General features: G+C 37.3%; 1 protein-coding gene across 4 annotated transcripts in view; it reads right to left on the minus strand.

The window, feature by feature from the left end:
- Positions 1-109: 109 nt before the first annotated feature.
- MYEF2 (myelin expression factor 2) overlaps positions 110-19,681 on the minus strand; it is a 35,536-nt gene continuing 15,964 nt past the window's right edge. The window contains exons 10-17 of one of the 4 annotated variants that reach the window (XM_079768396.1): positions 14,182-14,283; positions 12,386-12,436; positions 12,036-12,104; positions 11,646-11,744; positions 11,276-11,347; positions 9,315-9,523; positions 9,184-9,235; positions 110-275 (exon numbers count right to left, since the gene is read on the minus strand). In XM_079768396.1, coding sequence (XP_079624522.1) covers positions 112-275; positions 9,184-9,235; positions 9,315-9,523; positions 11,276-11,347; positions 11,646-11,744; positions 12,036-12,104; positions 12,386-12,436; positions 14,182-14,283 — 818 coding nt within the window. In that variant the 3' untranslated portion in view covers positions 110-111. The remainder of the gene's footprint in view (positions 276-9,183; positions 9,236-9,314; positions 9,524-11,275; positions 11,348-11,645; positions 11,745-12,035; positions 12,105-12,385; positions 12,437-14,181; positions 14,284-19,681) is intronic. The other 3 variants (XM_079768398.1, XM_079768397.1, XM_079768399.1) reach the window with 3 other exon arrangements.

A 19,681-nucleotide genomic window follows, 5' to 3' on the forward strand; every position in this document is an offset into this window, starting at 1 on the left:
TTTAAAAGTTCATTTTTACAACGTTTGTAAGCATACAGTATTACTTAAAAATGACTTTTACTAGGAGATTCAGCAAAACAGATGTAAAAATGTTCCAACCGTGGTTTGAAATTATGCATTACGATCCAAGCGAACATCAATTTCTCTACCACTGATTTTTATGCCATTCATTATTCTGCAGGCTTTCTCAGCGGATTCTGCGGAGTCAAATCTGACTGTTCCACAGCCTTTTGACTTTCCATTCTCCATTTTTATTTCTGCAAACATTACATGACCTGTATAAGAAAAATTATAGAATTACTCGTCAGTTAAAACAGGTTCCATATTTAACTACACAGGTTTGAAATTTTTCATTGCCAATGCAGTGGTAGGTAACTTGACTAGAAACATTAATGATTTAAAAATAACATATACAAGCATTATTCACATCACTTTATATTCTGAATATAATGGAACTCACATAAAGTAATAAATATATACAGGTTAGAATATGCAAAATTGGACTAAAATAAATTTGCTTAGGATTTAATAATTTATTAAAACAAAAAATAATTTTTATGTTAAATCCTTAGTTTTGGAAGTAAAATTTATAGCAATAAGGCAAGCTAGCACAAAATGCCACCAAGTCACTATGCCCAATGACAAACCACAAATTTATTTTTTAAAAATATATTTTTATTGATTTCAGAAAGGGAGGGAGAGGGAGAAATAGAAACATCAATGAGAAGAGAGAATCACTGAACAGCTGCCTCCTGCAGGCCCCACACTGGGGATTGAGCACACAATCTGGGCATGTGCCCTGACCAGGAATCAAACAGTGACCTCCTAGTTCATAGGTCGATGCTCAATCACTGAGCCATGCCGGCTGGGTGACAAACAATAAATTTTAAGAAAACTATTTAGACAAAATTATTGCTTTCTGCCCAGTCTCCTTTCCCTTACCCTTTATTCTCCATTTCAACTTTTTGATCCCTGAAAATAATAGCAACTGCCCAGAAATTTAATTTTTACCAGGTCATGAAAGTCCCCGCTAACTCTGCTTTTCAACCACAGTGGCAAAGTCATTTACTCAATATCACATTCCGAACTCCAAGTGTAAGAATGGCACCAAATATATATAGAAGTAGGCATAGAAGAGACACTGCAGATTTAAATCAATAAAGGTAAAAACAGTTATGGTAAGAGCACAAAGAACCTCAGAGGAGTTTCCAGAAAGAGGAAGAAAACTAGACAATTATTCCATACAGTTAGTGTCATTGCTGAATCTAGAGTCTGTATTTGAAGTAAATTATCATTTATCAAAATACAAAGCGGCAATAAAGATCTATCATCCAAACCAGAACACTAGAGAGCGTATATAACACATGTAAAGTGAGACTATCCCCAAGCAACCTGGGATGTATGATCACTCGATCCACAAAGATTTAAGTGTGATGTGTGACTACTTACCATAATATTTCCCTCCCCTTGAATACTTTAGTTGCCAGATCACTATGGGCTAATTTTAGTCTGGCAACAAAATCAGAGCCAGACATATTAGTTCAGATTTAGTTCTGTAAAGGGGGAAGAAGGAGGGAGGTAAAAGAAAAGGGCTTAGCAAAAAATTCCAGAAGCTCTTTTCAGGCAATGGGAACAACTTTTAATCTCAATGCACCAGTAAGGTTTGTGTGTTTTTTTTGTGTTTTTTTTAAAATATTGATCTGATTGATTCTTATCTGGAACATCCTGGAGTACTTTCCTACTGTTTTTTTCATCCATCCCCCCCCCCCCCCCCGACACACACACACAATAACTTTATTTTTTAAAACTGACAGCCTATTACTCATTCACTCAAAACTAATTAAATGGCCCATGTTAATAAATGTCATGTTGAGCCCAAACCATGATTTTGTAAACCAGAGCAGGAAGTCTTTAATTGTGTTCTAAAAGTTATAAAACAGACTAATCCTTAAGAAGTTATAATGGTTAAAATAGACCCAAACAATATTTACCCTATAACTGGTTAAAAATATACACACATAAAAATATGCATACAGAGAGCGAAATCACATTTTCTAATAAACATCATAAAATGAAACTGGAAAATTTGTTTTTAAAAACTTTAACATAGATACAAAGCAATTTCCAGAGTCCTCTTAATATCTTGAATGCTGGGACCTGGAAGAAAGCGACTTTAATTAAAGAAGTATACCTTGGTAAATGGCAGCACTTTACATTGATTTTAAAGAGAACTACTTAAAACAAAAATTTTTATTTTTTATGTTAAATCCTCAGATTAATTTTCTAGGGCCGTGGTCAGCAAACTGCGGCTCGCAAGCCACATGAGGCTCTTTGGCCCCTTGAGTGTGGCTCTTCCACAAAATACCACGGCCTGAGTGAGTCTATTTTGAAGAAGTGGCATTAGAAGAAGTTTAAGTTTAAAAAATTTGGCTCTCAAAAGAAATTTCAATTGTTGTACGGTTGATATTTAGCTCTGTTGACTGATGAGTTTGCTGACCACTGTTCTAGGGCTTTTACGATTAAAAGTTTGTCATCATTCTAATTTTACCTAAAAATGTAGGGTTTTTCTTAATATAAGTATCCCACCATAGGTTTATTAGCAATAGTAAGGTTCACTCAAGCAAGCAATGTTTAAAACTTCAAAGGAAAATATATAACTACTAGAGGCCCGGTGCACGAAATTCGTGCATGGGGGGAGGGGAGGGGTGTCCCTCAGCCCAGCCTGCGCCCTCTCCAATCTGGGACCCCTCGAGGGATGTCCAACTGCCCGTTTGACGAGCAGTCGGACATCCTTTTCACAATCCAGGATTGCTGGCTCCCAACTGCTCGCCTGCCTGCCTTTCTGATTGCCCCTAACTGCCTCTGCCTGCCAGCCTGATCACCCCCTAACCAATCCCCTGCCAGCCTGATTGGTGCCTAACTGCTCCCCTGCCAGCCTGTTTGCCTCTAACTACCCTCCCCTGCAGGCCTGGTCACCCCTAACTGCCCTCCCCTGCAGGCCTGGTCACCTCTAACTCCCCTCCCCTGCAGGCCTAGTCCCCCCCAACTGCTCTCCCCTGCAGGCCCGGTCACCCCCAACTTCCCTCCTCTGCCGGCCTGGTCACCCCTAACTGCCCTCCCTTGCAGGCCTGGTCCCTTCCAACTGCCCTCCCCTGCTGGCCTGATCGCCCACAACTGTCCTCCCTTGCAGGCCTGGTCCCTCCCAACTGCCCTCCCCTGCTGGCCATCTTGTGTCCACATGGGGGCAGGATCTTTGACCACACGGGGGCACCCATCTTGTGTGTTGGAGTGATGGTCAATCTGCATATTACTCTTTTATTAGCTAGGATAGAGGCCTGGTGCATGGGTGGGGGCCAGCTGGTTTGCCCTGAAGGGTGTCCCGGATCAGGTTGGGGGTTCCCTTGGGGCGTGGGGCGGCCTGGGCGAGGGGCCTGTGGTTGTTTGCAGGCCGGCCACACCCTCCTGGTGACCCAAGCAGAGGCCCTGGTATCTGGGATTTATTTATCTCCTACAATTGAAACTTTGTAGCCTGGAGCAGATCCAAGCCTCCTGCTCGCTCTGTGGCGGCAGCCATTTCTTTTGGGATTTATTTATCTTCTATAATTGAAACTTTGTAGCCTTAAGCGGAGGCCTGGGCCCGCCAGGGTGTGTGGAAAGCTTGGCTTCCTCCATCACCGGGGAAACCCAAGCCTCCCTCCTGCTTGCTCCATGGTGGCAGCCATCTTGGTTGGGGTTAATTTGCATATTACTCTTTTATTAGATAGGATCTCTTGCAAAATCTGTCTCAATATTTCACGACAAGTTCCCCGCCCCCCACCCCCCGCTTAAATTGTGTCTTGGTTTAGTGATCATCACTCAGACCCCCAAGCTGACCTCATACAGTTGGTCTCTTAGTAAAGGTACTTGAAACTTGGTTTAGAGCAGTGGTTCTTAACCTTCCTAATGCCGCGACCCTTTAATACAGTTCCTCATGTTGTGGTGACCCCCAACCATAAAATTATTTTCGTTGCTACTTCATAATTGTAATTTTGCTACTGTTATGAATCATAATGTAAATATCTGTGTTTTCCAATGGTCTTAGGCTCCGAGGGTCACCTAAGACCATCAGAAAACACAGATATTTACATTACAAAATAATTTTATGGTTGGGGGTCACCACAACATGAGGAACTGTATTAAAGGGTCGCAGCATTAGGAAGGTTGAGAACCACTGGTTTAGAGATTAGTTAGACACCCAAACTGCTGACCTCACATGGTCTCTTAGCAAAGGTACTTAACATTCAGGCTATATAGAAAGTGGCCTATAGATACTTGTTTCACAGATAAACTGTTCCATAAATCCCAGTAGGCACAGAACTATAAAGAACTGTCTGCTAAGTTTCCCCATAAAAACATCAATTAAGATATTTTCTTGTCTTAAGATAAATATTTAAGGAGAAAAAATTAGTTTCAAATAACTGATTAAAATTAGACCTCTCTGGCTTTTACATTCTCTGAGGACTTCCTTTAGTAACATAAATATCTACAAATATATTGAGTGATTCCAAGAAAAACAAAAACTGGACTATTTTAGCAAATGTATAGGACAAAATAGTATGCAATGAGAAATTGGTTTCACAGAATAATCAAATGTTTGCTGTTACATTTTTACTAGTTATAAAAATAACTTATCCTTCAGTAAAAGAAAACTTTCTACTTCATTTAACCTAGCCTATTAATTTTTTGTGGTGGATAGTTTGGGAAATGTTTATGTAAAAGCATATTTAAAAGTAGACCAAATTAAGCATAAATACATGATTCAATGAAATCTATGTCTAAAGAAAGGCTGTAACATAACCACAGGAGGAAAAAAAAAGTAAAATCAAATATTCTACAAGAAATAATTATGACATAAGATACCCAAAAATCCACAAAGTTTTTAGTGTTTCTTTAGAAATAAAGTGCCTATATCAATAAATGTTCCTCATATATTATTTTTACTGTTGAGTTCTTCTAGAGTCAAAGTCCACAATTCATGCTTGAAGCATGTGCTTTTAGTAAATAAAATCTATCAAGTCCCCATTTCCTACGCAATTAATAAGCATACTCAGGTAGAAAACTACGTAATAGAAATTTGTGGGGGGAAAGCTATATTTGTTTACATAGTTTATAACAGTATTAACTAAGAACGGGCACTGCAGTTCTAAAATGTTATGGCCCTGCATCAAACTAAGCCAGAAGGCCAGAGTACAGTTAAAGGGTATAGACAAAAACAGAACAAATTTAAGACTATGCCCATTTGACTTCATTAGTACAACCTGAACTAATAATGGGGTCCAACTCTGAATGGGTCAGTTAATTTATTTAAAATGTCACCGAGGAATTATATAAAGCAGGATAAAAGAGACCTATTTTACTATACTCAGTTATTCCTCATTTTTTTATATTTGAAAATATGTGAACACCTTTTTTTCCTGAATTATAAAGGCTGAAGAAATGTTGTATTGAGGGTAATATAACTCAAAGTACAACATTTCTTAGCCTTTGTAATTGCTCCATCGAGGACAATTAACCACTATAGAAATTTAATAAGCAGAGGGCCTATTAGTGTGCCATTTACTGGCAGATGTCTGGGGGAGATACATGGAGTACCACTAGACGCTTACTAGGAAGCAACCAGGAGAATATACTTATGTGCCTTGAGCTCAGGAGGTGTAAAAAACATACCTGCCTTTGACTGCAACCGTCTATTGCTGGCTTGAAACAGGTTACAAAGAAACTTCCCATATTAGAAAGAAAAGCTCTTTAAGATTTAAAAACAAAGTGATGTAGCAGAAAAATGGATGGTTCAGTTCATACAAGCCAGGTTATTTCCACAATTGTCGATAGATGGACACTTAATTCTGTAGTACTATATAACTTAGTTTTGTTCCCATCAATACAATTCAAGATTAAAAACAGAAAGATGGTAGGAAATTATTTAAGTGTGGTATTATCTTAATATAAAAGTCAGGTTTTACCATTAGAATTGAGAAGAAAAATAAAAATCATTGTTCTCATGATATAACTATAGACTGATCAAAAGGGACAGAATAGTAGAGCTAAAATAACAAACTAAAGAATAATAATTTAACTGTTTTTTTTATTGCCAAAAATGCTATACAAATTTTGTAAATGTAGATTTGGGTACTATTTTTTCCTTTCAGAAAATGTGTTTTAATTGCTGATGTCCTTTGGTCAAAACAATACCACTTGAGGTAGAAGCCCACCAAAAAAACTTTAGTTTGCTTCAAGCCTTGCTCATACCTGACATCAAAGGAAATCTGCCTAAATAGGATAAAGAACAGTCAACTCAATATTGGTCACATTTTGGTATTTATCTGCTCCACTTTGTTCTTTATCTTTGTTTCATTTTTACTTTTTTAAAATATATTTTTATGATCTCAGAGAGGAAGGGAGAGGGATAAAAACATCAATGATGAGAGAATCACTGATCGGCTGCCTCCTGCACACCCCCTACTGAGGATCAAACCTGTAACCCAGGCATGTGCCCTTAACTGGAATCGAACCCAGGACCCTTTAGTCCCCAGTCTGACACTCTATCCACTGAGCCAAACCAGCTAGGACTCATTTCTATTTTTTTAAATAATGTCATATCTCACTTGGAAATTTTTTTTTCACTCAAATTACAACAGAGATTATCTATACCTACTGCCATTGCTCCTCATTTGATATACTTCAGTTAAGCCCCTAGTATGTTCATTCCTCTGTAATCTATGAGACTCATGGCCAGATGTTGCTTACTCATTCTGGTAGGTCTTCTTACTCCTGCAAAGACTACCAGCACCTCAAAACAACTTCATAAGTCTGCTTTCTCTTAGTGGGGACTATTTACTAGTTGACTCATTTTCAACAATTTTTCTTTATTAAAAAAAACAGTTTAGTTTCTCTTCTTTAAATAAACTATTTTTAAAAGATGATCAAAAATGAGGCCGAAAGTATATCCTAAATGGACTCAAACTGAATATTCTTTGAAGGTGAAGATAATTCATTATTTTGTTTGCCTTTTCAAATACTAATTACAACAAACTGCCAAAAATATAGTATTAATAGATTTAATAAATGAGTAACTAACTAAATAGACGAAGATTTGCTCAGAATATTTAACTCACTTAAAAACATTTAATAAACTCTTACTATATGTATTGAGGCAATGAGAGGCACCAGGAGAAAAAGAGAGTTCTAGCCCTCAAGAGCCTCTACCTAGGAGGGAAGAAAACATGTGAACAGATTATTACAGTAGAGTTAGGTATAAAATACTCTGAGAACACCCTATATAATAAAAGGCTAATATGCAAATAGACCGAATGTGGAACAACCGAACAACTGGTGGCTATAACATGCGCTGACCACCAGGGGACAGGCGTGGAACATGGCGGGCGTCAAGAGCAGGTGGCAGAGCACGGAACATGGCAGGCGTGGGCCGCAGTGGGATGGTGGAGCAGGTGAGCGGGGGCACCAGACCAAGGTGGGGCGCCAGTTGCTGTCATCGGGGCGAGCCTCTGGTAGTTACTGAAAATTCTTTGCTCCCAAGTGCCGTGGTCCTGCCTGGCGCTCGCACCTGCTGCCAGCGCCGGCCCCGCTTGCACCCACTGCTGGCACCAGAGCCACCACTTGCACCTGCTGCTGGCACTGGCCCCGTCCTTAGGTGCAAGTGGCAGCTGCTGGCCCCGATCGCCCCTCAGGGCTTCTCCACCTACCCCTGCTCCTGAGCAGCGATCGGGGCCAGCAACCGCCTCTCACACCCACTGCCAGCGCCGGTGTGGGAGCAGCTGCTCGCACCCGCTGCTGGTGCTGGTCCCAATCGTTTGGCACCGTTAGCAGGTGCTAGCAGCAGCTGCCATCCCCAATCACCCCTGAGGGCTTCTCCACCTCCCCCTGGCTTCTGAGGGGTGATCAGGACAGCAGCCGCTACTCGCACCCGCTGATGGCACCGGCCCCGCTCGCACCCACTGCTGGCACTAGCCCCAATCACTCTGCACCATCAGCAGGTGCGAGTGGGGCCGGAGCTGGCAGCACATGGGAGTGGGGCTGCAGGCAGAGAGACCAGGGACTGCAGCGGGAGGAGCCAGGCAGGGGCGCAGAGGATGGGCCGAGATCCACCCCTATGTCCACCGCAGCCTCATGGCCCCACAGTTCCTTTCAAGGTGCATGAATTTGTGCACTGGGCCCCTAGTAATAGATAATAGATTCCACAGTGAGCAATTTGTTCATAAGTGATCTATCACTTTGTGGTAAGTGGCTACACAGGCTACTTTCATGGGAGAACATTAAACTCATCCCCTTCAAGATCTCAAAAAATTATAGTAATATTCCAAACACTCTTCTAACTTTTCATTAGCTCTCAAAGGCTGAATATACCATGTTTAGCCCCTTTTCATCATTATATGCAAACTATATAGCTTACTATTATGATTACAGTCTCTAGGACACCACCCAATAACAGAAAAATACTAGCAGAAAATGTTACTTTGTTCCACTCACACTAATTCTCTTATCTCACACACACACACACACACAAGGCCCTCTTTTAAAAGTACTAAAACATGTCATCTTCTACAGACCTAATGAACATATTAAGTTGTATAGGTAGTATCATTATATCCAAGAACAGTTTATAAAAGAATTAGAAGGGCCACTAGAATACACCTATGTCTAAGGAGATCCAGACAGTGGATTCTATGCTATTAGCTAAGTAGGCAATAAGTTATGTAGAACGGGTCATCTATTAACTTCATATCATTTAAATGTCACAGCATTTCATTGGGTCATGCTGACAATGTACTGTGATGTACTATAAATAAGAAAATAAATATACCATTCATTAGTATTTCCCCAATAAAAAATCTTTTTAATGTGAACAATCATGACATAGGAACCTTTTAATAATCAGGTATTAAACCAAGCATTTTCTTTATCCACAGGAGACAATGACAAGCTCTACTCTAAATCATGTTATTTAGTAGTAATTTGCACTACTCTAAGTCAGAGTAAAGCAAAATAATTTATTTATTTGAAGTGAAAGTAGACTACCCAAGAGTAAGTATCTGGACAGGTAAAGGTCTAAACACAGTCTTTAAAAGTTTAAAATCACTTTTTCCTCCATAATCACTATCAATATACTGCAGTCATTGGCATACTTACCACACTGACTGAATTTTTCTTTTAGTTTCTGCCAAGTCAAGTCAAAAGGCAGCTAGAATGAAAAAAGGTATTAGTAACAGATATACAAGGCACAAAACAATTTTAAGTATACTTTATATTTAGTTGCTTACATTTCTGACAAATATCTGGTTGCCTTTGGAGCCTATTCTGTCTCTCATTCCGCTTCCCATGGGACCCGATAAGAATCCTCGATCCATATCGATGCTTCTTTCCAGTATAGCTCCTATACCTGGTCCCATTCTATCAAAGCTGGAGCTCATCCGATCCAGTCCCATCCCCATTCCTCCAGTCACACTGTTCATGCCACCCATTCCACCACCTGGATTTTCAGGAAGGGATGAGAGGATTTGGAAGTTTGGTGTTTTTATTTTAAAATCAGAAGGAGAAGGAAGAGGAAAAAAGAGGAGGGAAAGAATCATTTTTGAGAAAGAAAGGAAGAGAAAAATTAATTTATGTAATTAGATAATATGTAAGCATAAAATTATTTTCATACACACAATATAAGAATCTTCCAAGGAACAGAATTTAATTTGGTATACATTTGGTTAGTTGAATGTTAATGGCTAATTGAATTTGTTAATTTTAGCCAGTATATAATACATTATATACATATACTTCTATAAAGTTACTGTATACTCTGATCATAAAATTCATCAAATATGTTACATAGATTTTCTACCGATTGATTACTTTATCCATTATGTTATAGTGTTTATCCTCATTTTTACTTTCTAATAATGCACCAAGCTTAAAAATTGCTAGGCAAAAATAAATGGGGCAAATTCAAATCATTCAACTCCAACACACCAACTGTTACTTCTCCTACATAATATTCTTTCCCTAGCTTCCCTTTCACCTCAGTTTCACATACAATTTCTCTTTCTGTATCAATTCAATTTTCAATAACCATGGAAACACATAACTTTTAATCTCAATGTTATACAAAACTTGAGGAGGTAGCAACAAAAAAATGAAATCATACCCCTTTAGCCAGAACTTGAGAATTTAGCTCAGAGCACATATGTACTTCATTCTATGTGTTGCGTCCTCTTTAAATATCCTAATCCTACTCATTCTCAAAACTTATCCTTTTTTCTCATACCTAAAATTCACATACATAGAAATTCTAAAAACTAACATCACCCTCAAGTTGTCTTTCGGTGGATAATAAATATAAAATTAGCGAAAAAGTATAAACACTGAGGTGAAAACCAGAAGGTAGGGAAGTTACCATTAATAGGAAAATAGCCAAGGCTGAAAAGATGATGAAAAGAAGGAATAAAATGAGAAGCAAAGGACAATGGAAATAGGTATCTTCCGCTGACAGGATTTATAAATTCACTCACAGTTCAAATAGACTGTGTTTCCTATTTGTGAGATTTCAATCAATTAAAGGAAGTCAATGAAGTATGGAGAGCTCATAGAGACACAATTCAATAATCAACAAAGGTAAAAACTAAGCTGTGTGTTAAGCCTTAAGATAAGGTGTAAAATGTTGTAGTGGAAACAGATGAAGAGATTCAGCACTCCCCAGTGTTTCAACTACTCTTGATTCTACCACAGGAAAGTTTTAAGAGAAGAGGAAATATGCATCTCTTTCAACCTTATCCCTCAACTTCAGGAGGTCTCTCTCTAGAAGAGTTTTATATGGGGAAATTCACCTGTGTCTTCCAAAAGACAAAAAAGGTATTCGCAGGTGAAATAAACTAGAAACCAATAGCAGTTGTAGAGAATAAGCAAAGAAACTAAGTTGGTGCAAAGGTAAAAGTTGGTTTTGACACATGGTCAGAGAAATCCCCAGATTTCTTAGTTGGAAAGGATTCTTGGGTTGGCTTATGGTTAACACATACTTTGGTGTTAGTTTAGAAATATCAAATAAGTAAAATTCAAAGTTACTTTAGAAATTTCAGTGATAAAACAGAAAAGCTCAGTAAGTATCAAAGTTTTTCTAAATTATAACAAGACATTAACATATAAGAACAAAGTATTACTATACTACAATAACTACTCTTGCAGTCATTTGCAAGCACACAAATATTACTGAATAAATTCTAGTAAAATTTAAACCTACTTATTCCAGATCCTACTGGACCCATGTTAGAAGCTCCTATTCTTCCTGCAAACCCTCCAATCATTGCACTGCCTAAACAAGGATGGAAAGATAACACACTAATTAATTTAAATAGTCATACTTCAAAAGTCCCAAGGTACTATGCTCTCAGAAGATGTACAGTAACTGAAAAGTATAGTCTTCTATAAATAGAGTTCAAATGTGTAAGACAGTGAAAAAGAGAGCTAGTACATTAAAATCCATAAAGTATTTTTCTTCTAGTAATAAATTGTGTGAAATATTATAAATTTACAATTTTTCACACGAAAAGGAGAAACATACTTTGAAAACTATAACCTGGGTAAAGAAAAGACGTATGCAGCCAGCCTACCAAGTCTACCAAAGGAATCTCCAAAGCCTCGATTTATTCCAATATCACCACGTCCAAAATCTCTCTCCATGCTACTAGTCATTGCACCACGGTATAGCTCTGAAAAAATCATGCAACAAATTAACCCTTTTTCAAGTATATCAATAAACAGTAATCCACTGAAACTATAGTGACAGCAAAAGTGACAAATACAAAAAAGGTCTGTGATTTACCCAACTTACCTCACATGCCACATATATCTCGTTTCACTATGCCTGTCCCTATTACCAAGTGCCCACAAATGCCCTCTGAAGACATCTATAGTGCCCACCCCTAAGTATGGGGGAACATTTTTAAATATTAAGTTAAACAAAATGTAGCATACAAAACCCACTACATACATTTACCTACCTCCCATCCGGCCAACTCCTCCAAATCCTCCCATGCTATTCATTGCTTCCAGACCACCAAACCCAATTCCTATGGAATAAAGATTAATTTTGAGATGTGGCTATCAGTTGTATAGCTGAAAGATGCATTTGTAAAGTTAAGTCTCACCAGTAAGCTCTTCATCTACCCTACCTTGTGCACATCACCTTCTATATCCCTTAAGTATGTACCAGGCTCAATTTTCTGCTATTAGCCTTTAGAAAGTGAGCCAACAATAAACCATGACTTTTTTCTCTTGGAATTCTCAACACAGTTCCTTATTTACTAAAAATGGTGATGGGTACATACAAAAAACAAGTGCTTATACATACCTCCTCCAATTCTATTCATTCCTCCAAAACCTGGACCATCCATTCCCATACCTCAAATAAAATACACAGTATGTACTTCAGTAATCTTATTTTTATGACTGAAGAATGATATAATGTAATACAATAAAATAGATACCACTGGTTTAGACACAATGGAACACTAAGAGAAGCAGCAGGACATAGGTGGGATGGTTTAAAGTGCTATGCCACAGCCGATGTCTAGTCATGAGTCTTCAAAAAGGCTTCTTTGAATATTTATTAGACAATAAAACAAAATTCTCTGGTCACACTCAAATTCACTGGTCACACTCATGTTCACTTAGAAAATACCTAGGACTAGATGTTTATTGTTTATTTTTGCAGAACAGACAAAAGATATCCCTATCACTGATTTTTTTACCCCCAAACTCAGAAGTATCACTACAGCAGATTTAGACATCAGGTCAGAATCCTCTACACATGATAGCTAAGGGATCAATAAGAAATTAAAGAATAAAAATAGTATGTGTTTAAGAGGTTGGAAGGTCTAACAGTAAGGAAGAAAATCTCTATCTGTTTGTGTCCAAAATGATTAGCATAACTATTCCCACAACTTAAAGTGTAGCTATAGCATCTCAAAAAAAGAAAAAAAATAAGAATCTGATCACACTTATTAGTCTATCAATTAAAATAGCAGTTCTCAAAGTATGGTCTGGGATCATGGAGGGCCCAATAGGTCAAAACTATTTCACTCATACTAAGATACTATTCAACTGTTTTTACTCTCATTCTCTCATGAGTATAATGTGGAATTCTCCAAAAACTACTACATGATATATGATAGTGTAACAAACTAAATGCAGAAAAGAAAACAGCATCGCTGTCTTGCATTAAGCCCAACATTAAAGAGATGTACAAAAAGGTAAAACAATGCCACTCTTCTAATTCTTTTGTGTTGGAAAATATAATTTATTTTCCTCAAATGTATATTTGTGGCCCTGGCCAGTGTGGCTCAGTTGGCTGGGTGTTGTCCCCTGCACCAAGAGATTGCTGGTTTAACTCCTCCTAGTCAGGGCACATGCCCGGGTTGCAGGCTCAATCCTAGGTAGGGGGCATGGAGGAGGCAGTTGATCAATGTTTCCCTCTAGCATCAATGGTTTTCTCCCTCTCTCCTTCTCCCTTCCTCTCTCTCTAAAAATCAACTTTAAAAATATTTTTTAAAGTATATTTATGTTAACATAATGAATTTATTATTTTTAAATGAATTTATGTTTTAATTTCTAATATAGTAAATATTAATATAACCATATAATCAAAAGTACTTTGGAGCCCTCAACAAATTTTAAGAGTATAAAAGGGTTCTGAAGCCAAAAAGTTTAAAAACCAATCTTCAAAAATAAACTATAAGTTAGTTCAGGTGAAGAGCTGAATGCTATGTAAAAAGCTACCTACCCAACTAAATATGCAAATTTAAATTGCTTATTATATGGTAGCCTTTCAGCCATTCCACAAATAATGTATAGCCATGATATGCAAGGCACTATGCTGAACATTCACCTTCTGCCTTAAAACCATTTCAAAACTCCACAGTGCTAAAAGACCAGCTACAGTACAGCTGGCCTCAGAGAAAACCTCCTGACATTTGCCCATCCTCTTTCATGTTCTCTGCTCCCCAAAGTTTCATCCTTTTTCAAACTGTAGTGACATCCTAAATATCAACTATAAATAGTCTTTAAACATTATTACAAACTAGTACATGTGAGTTTTATGACCTAGCAAATGCGTAATTTAAAAAGAAATAAAGCTAGAGTACTTACCAGTTGGACCTAAATTTCCCATTACACCACCTATGTTCAACTGGCTGGCACTAATAGGCTGTCCACCTGGACCAAGTCCCATTCCAATGCCTCCAAGACCACCTGAAACACAAATATAAGAATATTATCAATCCATCTATGATTATCTATCTGGTACTACATTTTTTTAAAGAGCTATAAGCCTGTAAATTTAAATACAGTATCCCTAAAATTTCACAAATTTGTAAATAAGACCAATGGTTCTTGTTTTCACTAGAATGCAGCACACTGAACACTCACTATAGTACTATCTATAATAATAAAAGTGTAATATGCAAATCGACCGAATGGCCAAACAGAACGACTGTCCAGACGACCACGCTATGACACACACTGCGCCAGGCCAGCCAAGGTGGTGCAACATGACTGGTTGGGGGGCCCACCATTGTCCCATGATCACCCCACAGAGGGAGGCCCAGGCTACCTGGCCAGCAACGCTGTGGCAGGTGGCTGGGGCCTCCCTCCGTGGGGGCGATCAATCGTGGGGCTCCCGGACTCTGAGGGCACAGGCCAGGCTGAGAGACACCCCCCCCCTTCTCGAGTGCACTAATTTTGTTCACCGGGCCGGCCTCTAGTTTATAAATAATGAGAGGTATTTCATGAAGCAGTGTATGTTATACCCCAATTAAAGGCATATGGAAAAGAAATAATAAAATACCAAGAGGATTTTGAATATTGTATCACCTTATATGTGGCATACATATCTAAAAATGAGACTTTCTCCAATTTATAGAACCACTTAAGATCTAAGAATTCCTTTTAAAATGGCCCAAATAAAACTAAAAAGTCAATTATCATGAAAATATTGAATAAAGAAAATGTTATATTATCTACTTTTATCTTTGACATAAATATGTATTTATATTTACACTAGAAGCCCCGTGCATGAAATTCATACAAGGGTAGGGTACCTAGGCCTGGCTGGCGATCAGGGCCGATCAGGGCCTTCCAGCTGCCAGCCAGGGCCTCCCTTCATTTTGTGTCGGCCCCTAGTGGTCAGCACACGTCATAACGAGCAATCGAACTCCCGGTCTCCCAGTCGAAGTCTAGAGGGGACACTTTGCATATTAGCCTTTTATATATATAAATGGTACTTAAGTGTTTTCACATCTACTATCCATAGATGAGGAAATTTTTGAGACCTTAATTTACTTCTACAATGCCAGTTAGCTATGTGACTAAGACTAGAGTTTAAGTTTTCTGTTTCTAAATCCAATATTCTTTTTACTACTTCTCTTAAAAGAAAATAATTAAATTCATTGAAAAAGACTTTAAGAAGATAATCTGATGACCTTAAAGATAGAACTAATTAATATTTAAATAGGAACTGTTTTATTCTATCTTTTTTGTTGTTGTTAATCCTCACCCGAGGATATTTTTCCATTGACTTTTTTTATGGAGAGTAGAAGAGAGAGGGAAAGACAGAGAGAAATATCGATGTGAGAGAAACACATCAGTTGCCTCCTGCCAACGAGGAGCCTACAACCTAGGTACGAGCCCTTGACCGGACTCAAACCCAGGACCCTTTGGTCCTCAGGCCGACACTCTATCCACTGAGTCAAACTGGCTAGGGCTGTTTTATTCTACTTTTAAAGTTCTTGCTAGCTAATGTAGCAATTAGGGGCTAAGAAAACCACATACTTTTTTAAAAGGTGGAGTACAGAAGCATGTGTTAAATTGGAAAGATCAATGTGACCTGGTAAAGAAAATCCTTTTTCAGCTCAGTCCCTTAAAATGATCCAATTGAAAGCAACAGCACATCTGAACATCAACAAAGCTTGTATCTATACCTAGCACTCATATTTTCACACCTAATACCATTCTTCACTAAAAGGAACTAGGACTCCTTGAAAGTAGGTCAATTCCATGTATTCAAATAAGAAAAATCTTCATGGTTTTGGGAAATCCTCATTTTACCAAAAAGTAAGAATGTCAAAGGCATAGGAAATGAAGAGGCTCCCACTTGCCAAGTTATAATTTGAGCAAAGAAAGGGGGGGAAGAAGAAAAAAAAAATGAGGTTAATAATTAACATAACTATAACAAACTGATTTTGTCAAAGTCTATGAGTTCATATCATATGTCAATAGAAAAGAGTATATAAAAATGTAAATCTCAAAAGACAATATAAAGTAAGTATAAATGTAATAGAGGATTTACTTTTTATATAAATAAATGCGTATTAATAGTTGAAAGGTAAATTGGGAGATTCTGCATAAAGCCAAGATCTTGAAAGATGACACCCTGAATGAGAAGGTAAACTTGGTGGAGATGCAAAGAACTGCCCTATAAAAGAAGGGGCAATATTCAAAGATATACGTGCTGAGAAATTTCTAGCTTATCCTTTAAAAATAGTATCCAGTTTATGAAAGCTCAATAAATAGTAATACATACTACACACATTATAGTGAAAGTGCATACCAAAGACAAAGATCTTAAAATCAGCTATATGAAGAACACAGCTTACCTATAAAGGACAATTCAACAGAAAGCTGACTTAATAGCAACAATGGAAGCCAGATGACTGGAATATTTTCAAAGTGCTAAGAGAAAATAACTATCAATCTTAAACTATATAACCAGTAAAACTATATTTGAAGACATTTATAATAAAACCAAAACTTAGAGAATTTACTAAAAAAAAAAAGCTCACTGAGAGAGCTTTTAAAATATATGCTTCAGGAGAAAAAATTAGTGCCAGGGTCTAGAGAAATAATGAGACAAAAAATGTTAAGTAATAATAATACCAGACTTGTGGAATTTTAAAAAGGCAACATTGAAATAAAACACTGAGCAATAATAGCATATAATTCAACAGAAAAATAATTAGAATGAAAGCATTCAAAGGTCACTCTACTATTGAGTAAAAGATAAGTACTTTAACTTGAGACTTTATAAAGATATATTAAAATTTCTAAGATAACCAATAAAAGAGAAAGCAAGATAGGAGAAAAAAAGATAATGGTAATTAATCCAAATAAATCAATAAATGTGAATAAAGAAAACAAAGCTATGCTATCTATATTAATATTAGACAAAAGACTAAAAAGTAGTTACTAAATAATAAAATCACTCTATAATGATAAAATTTTGATTCATTGGAAAAAAATATATTTTCTAAACTTGAATGCAATCACTAAGTTAGTTTTAAAATATTTAAAGTAAAAAAAAAATAGACAAATCCACCACTGGTGAGAGATTTTACTATATATACCTCTCAGTAATTGACAGCACAAGCAAAAAAAATTATTAGGAAAGATATAAGACCATTTAAATGACTTAAAAATGTGATTTACTGGACATATACAGAACACTAAATTCACCAAGATACCTGGAATATTTATTAAAATGTGCCATATATTAGGCCAAAAAGCAAAGTCCAAATTAATTCCAAAGAATCACAATGATATAGACCCGTGGTCGGCAAACTGTGGCTCGCGAGCCACATGCGTCTCTTTGGCCCCTTGAGTGTGGCTCTTCCACAAAATACCACGGCCTGGGCGAGTCTATTTTGAAGAAGTGGTGTTAGAAGAAGTTTAAGTTTAAAAAATTTGGCTCTCAAAAGAAATTTCAATCGTTGTACTGTTGATATTTGGCTCTGTTGACTAATGAGTTTGCCGACCACTGATATAGACCATCTACTCTGGTCACAGTATTAAGTTAGAAAACAGTAAGAAATCATAATGGTAATTTAATAAAAATTAAATCACAATAAAAATACTCCAGAAAAAAACTTGTGTATAGTGGCTAAATTTATAGTCAGAACTACTTATATTAGAAAATAGAAAATGCAAATTAGTGAAATATTCAACTTAAGGAGTTAGGACAAAAATAAGAGACTAAACCCAAAGAAAATACTAAAGCTTCAAGCAGAAATTAAGATACAGAAAAAAATATTTACCTCTTTGAAAGCACTAATAAAAGTGACAAATCTCTGACCAAAAAAAAAAAAAAAAAAAAGAGAGAGAGAGAGCCCTAGCTGGTTTGGCTCAGTGGATAGAGTGTCAGCCTGTGGACTGAAGGGTCCCAGGTTCAATTCCAGTGAAGGGCACATGCCTGGGTTACAGGCTCGATCCCCAATGGGGGACGTGCAGGAGGCAGCCGATCAATGATTCTCTCTCATCATTGATTTTCTATCTCTCTCTCCCTCTCCCTTCCTCTCTGAAATCAATAAAAATATATTTATTTTAAAAAGAGAGAAATTGCAAACTTTTAAAACTTAAAAGATAGAACTATAGATATGGCAACATTTTGAAAGAGGCAATTTTATGCCAATAAATCTTTAAATGGACAAAAATGGTAAAATTCTTAGAAAAATAGAAATAACCAAAAGTGGCTCAAGAAGCAATAGAAAATATGAACAGTCGTTAAAAATTTTCCCCAAAACAATACACCAAGACCAGACTGTTTTACTCGTAATTTCTAGCAAACACTTGAGCGATCATTCTATTAGAAGAACACACACTTCCCAACTTAGTATTATTTCTAATAATAAAAATTAGAATAACTAAAAAACAGAAAAATATATAAAATGTGATATTAGCAGTTAAAATGAAGGAACTAGAGCTATACATATCAACATGTAAGTGAATCTAAAAGAAATGATGTTAAACTAAAAACAGTAAGTTGCAGAAAAATATATATATCACACACACCAAATTTTAAATCCAGCAAAGTAATTCCATATAATATTTATGGATGTATAAATATGTAGTCAAATTATTAAAACCTAAAAGATAAATACTATTCATAATAAGTTGTTTCCTCAAGGTATTTATCTGGTGTGAGGTGAGCAGGGGAGTAGAGAAATCACAACTTTATCTATAAAATTTTATTTAAAAAAAAATCTAACACAAATATGATCTATGATAGATACTAGTACATTGAGTAATTTTAAGTTTGTCTGAATATTTAAAATATTTCATTAAAAATTTTAATAACAACCAGAGAAGGTATAGTAAGACAGTTCAAGAGGTAGTATTTATTGAGTGCTTATATTAACTGACAACTGTGTTAAGTGCTTTATATATATACTAGAGGCTTGAAGCACGAAATTCATGCAAGGAGCTCTGCCCTCGCAGCCCCAGCTTCATCCAGGACATCCAGAAGGTCGTTAGGCTGTCTGGTCTAATTAGCATATTACGCTTTTATTATTATAGATACGAGAGCCCCGGTGCACGAAATTCGTGCACAGGGCAGGGGGTCCCCTCAGCCCAGCCTGCACCCTCTCCAATCTGGGATCCCTTGGGGGATGTCCAACTGCCGGTTTAGGCCCGATCCTGGGGATATCCCTCTCACAATCCGGGACCACTGGCTCCTAACTGTTCGCCTGCCTGCCTGCCTGCCTGATCACCCCTAACTGCTTCCCTGCTGGCCTGCTGCTCGGTTGTTTGGTCACCCCTCACTAACCCCCCTGCCAGCCTAGTCACCCCACGCAGCCTGTTCGGTCGTCCGTTTGGTTGC

Source organism: Cnephaeus nilssonii (assembly GCF_951640355.1).
Source record: "Cnephaeus nilssonii genome assembly, chromosome: 4".
In the NCBI taxonomy this organism is placed as follows: Eukaryota; Metazoa; Chordata; class Mammalia; order Chiroptera; family Vespertilionidae; genus Cnephaeus; species Cnephaeus nilssonii.